The 12,627-nt window shown below is 44.5% G+C and overlaps 1 protein-coding gene across 3 annotated transcripts in view; it reads left to right on the top strand.

Moving 5' to 3' along the window:
- NCOA3 (nuclear receptor coactivator 3) overlaps positions 1-12,627 on the top strand; it is a 252,633-nt gene that overhangs the window by 232,352 nt on the left and 7,654 nt on the right. For all 3 annotated transcript variants that reach the window (XM_030211264.1, XM_030211262.1, XM_030211263.1), the window contains 4 exons: positions 1,673-1,975; positions 3,453-3,557; positions 7,968-8,232; positions 10,162-10,333. In XM_030211264.1, the coding sequence (XP_030067124.1) occupies positions 1,673-1,975; positions 3,453-3,557; positions 7,968-8,232; positions 10,162-10,333 (845 nt within the window). The remainder of the gene's footprint in view (positions 1-1,672; positions 1,976-3,452; positions 3,558-7,967; positions 8,233-10,161; positions 10,334-12,627) is intronic.

The raw sequence follows: 12,627 nt of genomic DNA, 5'->3' as shown, positions 1-12,627 counted from the left end.
AGACGGCGGTAACCAGGCGGTAATGACCTACGCGCCAAATGCCACTTGATGCATGTAGCTGACGTACGCCGGAAAATAAAAAATATTTTGCGGGTGCGCATAGCGGACGTGTGCCAAAAATGAAATTACCGCATGGTAGCCATGTGGTAACTCCATTTTGGCGCGTGTTGAGCACTCGTAGACGCTTATGTGGCTTAGTAAAAGGGCCCCTAAATAATTTAACACAGAGCTGTCTTTTTATACTGTAAAGCGCTGCGTACGACTGGTAGCGCTATAGAAATGATTTGTAGTAGTAGTATACTTTGTTTCCTTTGAGGTATTTTCTGGAGTGCCCACTCCTCTTCGGCTATTTTCCTGTGTTGACCCCCCCCCCCCCCCCCCTTCTCTCTTCGTTGCAGTGCTGTAGATATGGCCAGTGCCTTCTGCAGGCTTCAGTCTCCTTGTGCCCATCCCCCCTCCCCATTTACCTACTTTCCTAGCCTGACCCTACGTGGCCTTTGAAGTGGGACAAGCCAATGTTACAGGGACTGGAAGAGACTGATTGATTATTTCTAGTTGGACTGATTGCACTAAGTAGTTTGTTTTGCAGTACCCTTTTGTTAACTTATTCTTATGTCTGGGTCACATGCCGTACCTAGTGGGAAGAGCAGTGGGTTGTCATATAAGGAAACTGGGTTCAAATCCCACATCTCCTACTGACCCTCCTTAGGTTACTATATACGCCCATTACTTTCTGTAATCACTGGGACAGGGACTTTTCTGCATTTAATTCTCCAGATCCAGATGTAGCCCTCGAGTCAGAGTTCATTTCTGGCGACCACGCAATGAGGGACTCTCCTCCCCCCTCCCCACCCCACCCCTTTTGTGGTGCTTTTTTTTGGCATGATATAAGACTGGTTTACCATTGTCTTCTCCTGAGGCATAGAAGGTTATAAGGACTCCTTTTACTAAGTGGCAGTAAGCCCAATGCGGGCTTACTGCTTGCTATATAGGAAATACCACTGGGCTACCGCAGCAGCCCGGCGGTACTTCCTACCGCTAGCATGCCGTCATTTCTGGTGCTACAAAAATGTATTTATTTTTGTAGCGCCAGAGTATACCCAGCGGTAATTGGGCAGTGCCGCAAGCTGCCCGGTTATTGCCAGGTTAATGCGGGGGAGCCCTTACCACCATCTCAATGGGTGGTGATAAGAGCTTCCCCCCCTCCCCCGCGAACTGGCCGCGAGGCAAGTGCTTTATTTGCTGCACGACCATTTCCTCCAGGAAGGCAAGACTTCTCTTTTACCAGCTGCAGTAAAAAGGGGGGTCTCGGCATGTGTGTAAAACAGGCACTCACACCAGCCTCAGCCCCCTTTTGCCGCAGCTTGATAGAAGGGGGCCCTAAGTGACTTGCCTAAGGCCAGAAGGAGCCACCTTGGGATTTAAACCTGGGCCTTTCTGTTCCTAGTCTGCAACTCGTCCACTCCATATTTAATTCTAGTAACGTCTCATTGTCATTTGAAAAAGTTAGGGGAAAAAAAACCCCCAAGAAAATTCTTATCCGGTGCCGAGTTTGACTCGGCTGCTTCTTTTTGTGAATCCAGATAAGCTGTGACTGTGTGAACCAATCTTTTACGCTCTCCGCGCACTGATCTATGTACGATGTTCTGTTTTTTTTTGTTGTTTTTGAAAGGGTCAAGCTTTGGAACCACAACCAGACTCATTCCAAGGGCAGGAAGCGTCAGTTTCGGTGGACCAGAAGCCTCCTTTTTACGGAGAGCCGTACCAGGTGCAGGGGGCGGCAATGCAAGGCGGTTTTAGTAACATGCCAGGGCAGCACCCTCCGTTTAACTCCATGATGGCTCCAATGAGCCAGCAGCAAAGCAATTTCCCGCTCCAAGGACCTATGCATCCCCGAGCAAGTCTCATGAGGCCCCGAACAAACGTGCCAAAACAACTCAGAATGCAACTGCAGCAGAGGCTTCAGGGACAGCAGGTGAGGCATTTATACGTTCCTTCTGTTATGACACCTCTGGTGCTAAGGTGTTAACTTTTATTCTGCCTTTTCAGTTCAGGAGAATTGGTTTATAATGCACGGTTTATAATGTCCTCACGAACCTATCTCAACCTACACCTTCCCAACTGCAGAGGAATTAAATACAAGACCTACTATGCATCCAGTTTCTCCTTTTTGGGCAGCCAGCTTTGGAATGCTCTACCAAGATCTCTCCGATTAATTAACGACTACTTGCCCTTTGGAAAAATGCTGAAAGCTCATTTCTTTAAGCAAGCCTACTCCAATGTCCCAACCTAATCTTATCAACCTCCACTTCCGATTCTGTTCCGACACTGATACCGACCTCATCATTGGTTTTACTTACCCCACCTCCCCATTCTCCCTCTACTCATCCCAACCTTCTCTTCTCCATCTCTCCTTTACTATATCCCTCCTTACCCCATTTCCCCCAACCTATCCTATCCTGTTTACCCTCCCTTATCCTAATTATACGTTATCAAACTTCAATTTTATCATGTTTCATTACAGTTTGAAATTTTTCTCTCCTTATAAGACTTTGTATTTCGAATTACTATGTAAGCTGCATTGAACCTGCAATGTGTGGGAAAGCGCGGGGTACAAATGTAATAAATAATACAATGCAGCTGTATCTTTCAACTATGGTTCTCTAACGCCGTTCAAGAGGGTTTTGTTTCTGTAAAATCACAAGCTGGCTGTTTCTGACAGTCGCCTTTGTGGTGTGACAACGTGGAAAAATCACCTCCGCACAGCTGGGGAATGAATTCGTTTAGTATCAGTCGATCGCTTTGCAACGTTAGGGTTCCTTTTACCAAACTTCGGTAAAAAAAGTGGCCTTATCGCGCCCATGAGCTAAGGCCATTTAAAAAAAAATTTCAGTAATGGCCACCCCTACTGCCACCTGTTTTGTAGGCGGTAGGGATTCACATGCTAAACCTGCGCTAATTGGTTAGTGAGCGGCAGTGTTAACTGCGCTAACCAATTAGGGTAGAACACACCCGCTGTCTGCCCCTAGACCTGCCTCCCTGTGCCAAAAAATATTTATCTCCCTTATGTTCAGCAATAATTTCAGAACAACTTGCCTGACTGTTAAAAGGATACAGGAGTCAATCAAATTAAAGCTGTTTCTTTCATACTTTACCAATGAAGGAGGAAAGACCGCCATATCTTGGTGTATGTGCCTAGTAACTTCTCTGTGCGTTGTCATATGCACACTAGATCTCCAGACATGTCAAGGTGCCTGAAAGAGATCCTGATTTGGGGGAACGTGTGTGTCCTGAATTGTTACAGAAATGTAGTGAATTATAATATTTTAAGTCTTGTTAAGTATGAATAATTTTTTTTTTAGATGCAAGAAGAAACATTTTCAGTGTTTGGTTTTTTTTTTTGTCCCCCCTTAACTGCACAGTTATGGATTATTAATGTGTTTCTTTCTAAGTTTTTAAACCAGAATCGGCAGACGCTGGAGATGAAACTTGAACCTGCCGGAAATGCAAGTGCAGCAGTAATGAGACCAGGAATGCAGCCACCGATGGGATCGCAGGTAAGTCTTTCTACGCCTCTCCATCTGGACCCTTTCTGGGACTTTAGAAACGCAGAGCCAGGCACAAAGCTTGCCATATTCACTCCCTAATGACGACGCCAGGTTCTAAAATGATCTAATTTACAGTTTATCTGATACAGGAACTTAATGTCCTGTATAGTGAGAGAAATTCGGAAAGAAACGTGCAGGACTGGCCAGCGTCACTGCGCGGATATCGGAACCTGTGCTTTAGTTACCCAGTTACTGATCAGTTAGTTATTTTTTAAATTTCTATGAATCATGCCATACCTGGGTGCCATGCTGATTTGCGCAGATTTCAGGCAAAATGTTCTTGTGACTTTTCATAATGAAATATCTGTGCTCGCTTTCCTGTATGTCCTTTTATTTATTTATTTATTTTTGTAGACTTAGCTCACACTTTTTGCTCAAGGCAAGTTATATTCAAGTGCTGTCCCTGGAGGACTCTCCTGTCTGTAACTTGCCTGTGGGAGGGATAAGTGACTTGCCCAGGGTCACAAGGAACAGCAGCAGCAGGATTTGACCTTGAGTTTCCCTGGTCGTCAACCCACTGCTCTAACCATTGGGCTACTCTTCCACTTCAGGGCCAGCCTTACCATAGAGCGACACTGTGTTTCACACTTCTCCCCTCTTTTTTTAAGTCTCTGCACATGGCCACCACATCCCCCATGGGCTTCCCTTGCCACTCTTGTACCCACATGGAGGATAATTTTATAACAGGTTTGCCTAGGTTGGGAGGGCAAGCAGTTGCTTCCCATGTCCATAGTCTGCTATTAAGACAGACATGGGAAGCAACTACTTGCCCTGGGATTGGTAGCATGGAATGTTGCTACTCTTTGAGATTCTGCATGGAATCTTGTTACTCTTTAGGATTCCAGAATCTTGCTGTTCTTTGGGATTCTACATGGAATGTTGCTACTTGTTGAGATTCTGCATGGAATCTTGTCACTCTTTAGGATTCCAGAATCTTGCTATTCTTTGGGGTTCTACGTGGAATGCTGCTACTTGTTGAGATTCTGCATGGAATCTTGTTACTCTTTAGGATTCCAGAATCTTGCTGTTCTTTGGGATTCTACATGGAATGTTGCTACTCTTTGAGATTCTGCATGGAATCTTGTCACTCTTTAGGATTCCAGAATCTTGCTATTCTTTGGGGTTCTACGTGGAATGCTGCTACTTGTTGAGATTCTGCATGGAATCTTGTTACTCTTTAGGATTCCAGAATCTTGCTGTTCTTTGGGATTCTACATGGAATGTTGCTACTTGTTGAGATTCTGCATGGAATCTTGTCACTCTTTAGGATTCCAGAATCTTGCTATTCTTTGGGGTTCTACGTGGAATGCTGCTACTTGTTGAGATTCTGCATGGAATCTTGTTACTCTTTAGGATTCCAGAGTCTTGCTATTCTTTGGAGTTCTACATGGAATGTTGCCATGATTTGGGTTTCTGCTTGGCCACTGTTTGGAAAACAGGATACTGGGCTAGATGGACCATTGGTCTGACCCAGAATGGCTACTTTTATGTTCTTTTGTACTTTGGCCTATGTGCATTTTTAACATTGTCCCAGTAAAGCAGCCAAGCCAAAAGTGTGACTTGGCTGAAGTGGCAAACATTTACACATGCTGGGGAGAAGGTATTGGTGTACAGGTGTACGTGTGCAGATCGTAGCTGTGCCTGTGCTCTACCTAAAATCTGCCCACATTCAAGTCATGTAAAAATATGTATATGTTGGGAGAAGGAAGTTAGAAAATCACCTTCCCTCCACCTAACTGTTATTTTATGCAGGTATATTTGCATATACAGTGCAATCCGCTTAAGTGCAAGGGTCTGGGACCAAAGAAATACATGCAGTTAACCGGAGCGTGCACTTAACCGTTGTGACCCAAAGAAGCTTGACATCTGATAAACATATGTACAGTACTGTTTATTATACCTACAGTATACAGTCTCCGTTAACTGACGTTATACAGTCTCTGTTAACTGACGTTAGACTTAACTTGAAGTAATCAGTCACAGTCCTCTGTACACTCTTGTGTCTGTGAGTTCCATAGACTATGTCTGCCAGACAGTAAAAACTGTCATAGCACTGACATCCAGTGGCCTCCAGATAGGCCCGCACGTTGTTGATACTCTCCAGCGCTCTTGCAAAAGTGACAGAAGGTTGTTGAATTTCGTCAGCATATGCCTCGCTGCTCATTTCATCATCTGTTTTATCAGCCGTTGCATGCGTGTAGGCACATATCTGGACATCAGTGCTGTCGTCAGCTGTTTGTAGATCGTAATCAACAGCTACGTGGTGATGAAACTCCTCTTCAGTAACACCGGCTGGGATGTCAATAGCCTGTTCATCTGACGCGTTTGCAACAGCTGAATCTGTTTCGTCCCTCTCCACATCCCTAACAAAGCTTGCCCGCTTGCAGCAGTTCACAATGGTTGCCTGTGTAACATGATTCCAGGCTTCTTTCTGCATATGTAGGGAATCCAACAGTGATAGATTACGAGCCAGTTCAACAGCACATTTATCCTTGCCAGTCTGGTCATCCATAACGCTCATAAGATGACGTAGCACAAGAGCTCGATAATGTTGTCTGAAATTGGCTATTATGCCCTGATCCATAGGTTGGATCAGAGAAGTAGTGTTTGGTGGCAGGAAGACCACCTTGATGTTAGACAGCCTGACATCATCACTGTGTGCAGCACAATTATCACAAAGCAACAAAATCTGACGCTTTTGTGCCCGCATTCTAGTGTCTAACTTCTTTAGCCACTGCTTCCAAATTTCCCCAGTCATCCATGAATTTGCGTTAGCCTCGTATGACACAGGAAGTCGCTTAACATTCATGAAGCAGCGGGGCTGTTTGCTCTTTCCAATGACAAGTGGTTCCAATTTCTCACTCCCATCCATACTGCAGCAAAGGAGAATCGTCAGTCGGTCCTTCAGCGTTTTACTTCCTGTAGTTTCGGCTTGTTTGAATGCAAGTGTTCCATCAGGAATCGCTCGCCAGTAGAGACCGTTTTCATCAGCATTGAAAATGTCATGGAGTGCAAACTCGTTCAAGATAGTAGGAAGAACTGAAACAACCCAGTTTTCAGCACCAAAGTCATCAGCGTCTTGTTTTTCACCATGCTGTTTCTTGAATTTTATGTTGTTCCTCTCCTTCCATCTTTCCAACCATCCAACAGTGGCTCTGAATTCAGTTAGTCCAATACTTTCAGCTAGCTGATTAGCTTTCTCCATAAGCAGTGAACCACTGCCAGGAAACTATCTGCTCCTGACTTGAAAAACCCACTAAAGAAGAGCATCTTCTACCTCCTCAACTTTTCCTGCCTGTTTTCGTTTCCGGTGTGGATTTGTATTAGTTTGCCAGTCTTCCAGAAGCTGGTCTTTCTGCATCAAGATACATGAAATTTGACTGGGATTCTTTAGCAATAGATGCTTGACTTTGTTTTCAAATTTTTTAAGAACTTCTATTTGTTCAGCCAGTGTTAAAGTCTTACAGTTGCGCGATGACTCCGACTCCAGTGTACATTCTTTCGCTTATTCTGCCTGTGGCAGTTAAAGGGGCAGTAAATTTGAAATCTCGTTGGTTGTCACGCGCCAATCGACTTCCATATTCCGCACCTGTTCGTATGTGGAGTCTTTCCTGCAGAGAGGCGGTCTTAAACCATGCATATAGGCGAATCTTGCACTTATGACTGTTGCGCTAAACTGAAGTTTGTCCACATAGAAATTGATTGCGCCAAAAACGGGACCGAAGTGCACATATCCGACGTGCACTTAAATGGATTGCACTGTATGTGTGCGTATATATATATATATATATATATATATATATATATATATACATACACACGTGCACAGAAAATCTAATAAATGTTTCAGGACTTTTCCCTTTGAAAATAGTCTTTGCAGGCCTCTGGTATGGCATATCATTGGGACTACAGTCTCCTCCAAGAAATTCAGATTTTGCATCCCTACTAGCTTGAGCGATTCAGTCATGATATGACCTGAGAAGACTTTTCTTCAGACACTGGCAGCTGGAAAACCAGTTAAGGGAGGAGGAAACGTTTGACCTTAATTTGGCACAGGGTTGGGCAACCACCATCTTTGAGGGGCCACGACCCAGTTGAGTTTTTTCAAGATTTCCACAATGAATATGCATGAGATCATTTGCATACAATGGAAGCAACACAGGCAAATCAATTTCGTGCATATTCATCGTGGAAATCTTGAAAACCCGACGGCTGTGGCCCTTGAGGACTGTGGTTGCGCTTCCCCCCCCTCCCCACCACCGATTTAGCGGCTTATGCCTTTCTTCCTTGGAGTTATTTCAGGGAAGCCTCCCTCTCCTAACAGTAAACTCATCTGGGATCTGTTTTTTTTTTTGACAGCAGCAGCAGCAGAATTTTCTCAATGCCCAGATGATGGCACAGCGGAACCGAGAGCTAATAAGTCACCATATCAGACAGCAGCGGATGGCGATGATGATACAACACCAGCAGCAGCAGCAACAGCAACAACAACAGCAGCAGCAGCAGCAGCCACAGGCCTTCAGTCCACCCCCAAATGTGACGGCCACAGCCAGCATGGACAGTCCCATGGTCCCACCCGTGGCTCAAGCAGCTCCTCAGCAGTACCAGTATCCTCCTAATTATGGTAGCGGTTGCCACCCTTGTTTACCTTACACTGTAGCCGTTCATTGTAAATATAGGTTGCAGGTCATTAAAGAGGGTTCCATTTAGGTGCCCCAAGGCCACGCGATAGGAGCTTATTGTGTAATCAAACCCACGGCACTTGGTTCTGTTACAGAACATTAGTGTAATCCAGTAACGACCTACCTAACATTTAGTGCAAGCGTTTACTTCAGCCATAATGCTGGCTTAAATGTATGTGGCAAGGACACGCTTATCTTACAGTATTTTGTAAGTTACCATATGTACTCAAATATAAACCTATTCGAGTATAAACTGAGGTAATTCCTCCCCCCCCCCCCCCCCCCCCAAAAAAAGGAGGAAAACTGCTAACTGGAATGTAAACCGGAGGGGTTTATATTTAAGTGTATGGTAACTCCCCCCACCCATCCCCAGTAACCAGCATTTCTTCCTCTGCACACTCCCCACCACCACAGGTATTGCTATTTCTTCCTCCATCTCCCCCCCCCCCCATTGTTACCAGCATTTTACTGGCACTTCCTTCCTACCTTCCTTTGGCTGACGCAGTCAGTTATGTGCATGGCCTGTGCAGTTAGTTATGATTGACCCGGTGTGGGTCCTTGAGCATCTGCCCATGCTCAAGGCCTGCCGGCTCCCGCCCTCTCTGAGGCTCTCAAAGAGGGCAGGAGCCAGGAGGCCTTGAGCACGCGCCGACACTAAAGGCCCTGCACCGACCCAGCGCATAATTTACTTCTCCGCTGAAGGAAGGTAGGAAGGAACTATGGAGGGAGGGGTGGGCTATGGAGGAAGAAATGTTGCAGAAGGGGGTGGAGGAGAGACTTGGTTATAAACTGAGGCCCTCAGCTTTGGCCCAAAAATCTTGGATTATATTCGAGTATATAAGGTACGTGTGTAAGTGCGAGTCCCACCTTTGTACTTCTCATGCTCCACCCCGTGTACTTCCCTTTTGCAAATACCCACTATGTAAGTTAAATGGGTTTTTACAGCTGTTAGGCAGAATTTGGGCATTTATGCACCTAGGACTAGATTCTATATATCATGCCTAAAAAAAAAATCGGCACCAAAATGAAATTCAGTTAAGAGTATTCTACGCCTTAATTTAGGAGTACTTTATAGAATAAGCCTAAATTTCCATGCAGTTTATAGAATACACCGAACGCCAGTCCACGCAACTAAATTTAGTCGCAGCCAATTACGCCAAGCAAAACCTTGTGTGCAGAATGGTTGTATTCTATAACATGCATAGATTTTAGATACGCCCATGGCCCGCCCATTCAGCTGCCATGGCCACGTCCCCTTTCAGCTTATGTAACTTAGAATTTATGTGCACCTCGTTACAGAATACCTTTAGCAAGTAGTGCTGATAATTGGCTGTTAACATCCAATTATCAACGCTGATTAGCTTGTTAACCAGTTAGCTTCTTGCAGATTGTTATAGAATACGGTTTGATTTCCACGTGGAAATCTCAGCATGATATGTAGAATCCCGGGGATAGTGCTTCCACGCAAAAGAGGGGACAGTACACGTGCATGAGAATAGCAGAGAATTTAAAACTACATTTGCTTAGTTTTTATTTTATGAAGGTTGTCAGTTTGAATGTGCTTTAGGCAGCGTTTACTGGAAATTTTCTAGGAATTTTCAGTTTGGTCTTTTGTACACTGGAAAGTTCTGTTTTTTTTTTAGTTTGAAGCTTCAGTAAGATTATTTGAAACACAGTAACCCCAGAATGATATAACTTTGTAAATATAGCTAAGACTTTCTTTTTTTTAAAGGGTAACACAGTTTCACTTGTGCTTATTGTCAGCTTTTAGCATTTTAAAACTTTGCATCCTAGAATTTCAGCTTACCTCACTTACCAGATCACATAGTGTTAAGTGTTGTTGTTTTTTTTTTTTCTTCCACCACCTTAAGGACTAAACCAGCAGTCTGATCCTACATTTGGTAGAGCGCTCAGTCCTAATCCAATGCTGGCTTCCAGGATTGTCCCTTCCCAGAATCCCATGATCCAGCATCCCCAGACGGCACCGATGTACCAGTCGCCTGACATGAAGGGCTGGCCTTCAGGGAACATGGCCAGGAGCAAGTAAGACATGAGGGCCGATGGTGATCTATTCCTGATTTACATGCTGTGGCTAAATGTACAGTAGGGTTGTGCACAGAAGTCTTCAGGTCATTTGTGGACTTTTCCTCGATTCTAAGATACTTTTGCAGTTCATTTCATGTCCATTTGTTATTATAAAAAAACCTTTTTTTCATGTGCATTAACCTATAAATTAATGAGAAGTCAGAACGCTGCTAAGGGAATTTGGGTGGGTTTGATGTTGTAGCGCATGGGGGCTGAATTAAGTGCTATAGAAGGCGTTTGAAGTGCATCCATGCTGTCATGTCCCATGACCGAGGACATACAGAGGCTTTTTCCTCAACGTGTAATTAAACTCTGGAATTCGTTGCCAGAGAATGTGGTAAAGGCAGTTAGCTTAGCGGAGTTTAAAAAAGGTCCATAGACCATTATTAAATGGACTTGGGGAAAATCCACTATTTCTGGGATTAGCAGTATGGAATGTTTTGTACTTTTTTGTACTTTTGCCAGGTATTTGGGACCTGGATTGGCCACTGTTGGGAACAGGATGTTGGGCTTGATGGACCTTTGGTCTTTCCCAGTATGGCAATATTTATGTACTTGGGATTCTGATTGGAATCTTGCTACTCTTTGGGGTTCTAAATGGAATGTTGCTACACTTTGAAATTCTGCATGGAATCTTGTTCTTCTTTAGAATTCTAGAATCTTGCTACTCTTTGGGGTTCTACATAGAATGTTGCTACTATTTAGGTTTCTGCCAGGTACTTGTGACCTGGATTAGCCACTGTTGGAAACAGGATGCTGGGCTTGATGGACCTTTGGTCTTTCCCAGTATGGCAATACTTATGTACTTATGTACGATCAGATAATACCACCATTAGTTAACCACATACATGTCTAAGAAGCTATTTTCAGATCTCACAATAGTGATGGGTAAAGTTAGTTTATGATGATTCACTGTCAAAAGGACTTTATCGGGGGAACTGTTAATATAACATATACTGATTATTTTATTTGCCTCTTTATATAACTATTAAAAGAAAGCAAGTCATACAAACATCACAAAGTATATTGTTAAGTACTTTTTTATACGTATGTTATATTAACAATACCTTTGACGCAGCCCTTCTGATGGTGAAACGTGGCCCCATTGGGCTTTTTTTTTTTTTTTTTTTTTTTTACAATATTTGTAGCCACAGTAAATTAAACTTTTCCCCAATGCTATTGTGAGGGCTGCTTTGTTTTCTACACTACCCCATTCACCTACAGATCATTTGAGTCTCTCTTTCCTAAATGCATGGAGGAGTGGCCTAGTTGTTAGGGTGGTGGACTTTGGTCCTGGGGAACTGAGGAACTGAGTTCGATTCCCGGCACAGGCAGCTCCTTGTGACTCTGGGCAAGTCACTTAACCCTCTGTTGCCCGCCGCATTGAGTCTGCCATGAGTGGGAAAGCGCGGGGTACAAATGTAACAAAAATAAAATAAAATTCTCTGCCCTGTTCCTGCTCCAAACCTTGATACTTATTGTTGAACAAAACCATTATTTTACTCAGAACTATTTTTTTCAGTGGGATAATCGTTCTCGCTTATAAGAGTTCAAATTATGTTGATACCCATGTTTTGAGCATAAATTGTCCTGGAGGGTTTCACTTTTTCTCAGTTCTTTATCTGGTATACTTTTGCCTGATAAGATGACGTGACATATAGAGGCACTGAAGTGTGGCCAGTTTGTAAAGATAAGAGTACTACAGTTTAGCTGTTGGCTACAGACTTAACTGTTCCTGGAGGACTCACAATCAAACATATAAATGGCAAGTGACCGACTCACCTGCAAATGCGCAGTAGAGACTTCCCTCTCTGTCCCGCCCTCGCGTCAAGACGTGATGACGTCAGAGGGCGGAACAGAGAGGGAAACGGAGTCGGACGCTGCTGCTGGAGCCTGGAAACGAACATCGCACGCACCAACCTCCCCCCTCCCCACCCCATCCCCGCCGCCGCTCCCGCCCCCCTCCGTATCGGGCCCCCCTGCACTGATCTGACAGCGCCTCTCACCTCCGTGTGGAAGCGCTGCAGACAGCAGCAGAGCGATCTGCTGCTGCCTGCAGCGCTTTCACACGGAGGTGAGAGGCGCTGTCAGGTCAGTGCAGGGGGCCCAGCACGGAGGGGGGAGGGAGCGGCGGCGAGGAGGGTAGCTGGAAATCTCGCCCGTTTTAACGGGCTTAATGGCTAGTGATATATAAAGGAATTAAGGTGGGATTAGTAGCTGGGTCTCATTGTTTAAAGTCCACTGCAGGAATG

Source organism: Microcaecilia unicolor, chromosome 8, assembly GCF_901765095.1.
Source record: "Microcaecilia unicolor chromosome 8, aMicUni1.1, whole genome shotgun sequence".
Taxonomy (NCBI): domain Eukaryota; kingdom Metazoa; phylum Chordata; class Amphibia; order Gymnophiona; family Siphonopidae; genus Microcaecilia; species Microcaecilia unicolor.
Note: the sequence above shows the minus strand (reverse complement) of the source record. Positions and strands in the feature narration are given on the sequence as shown.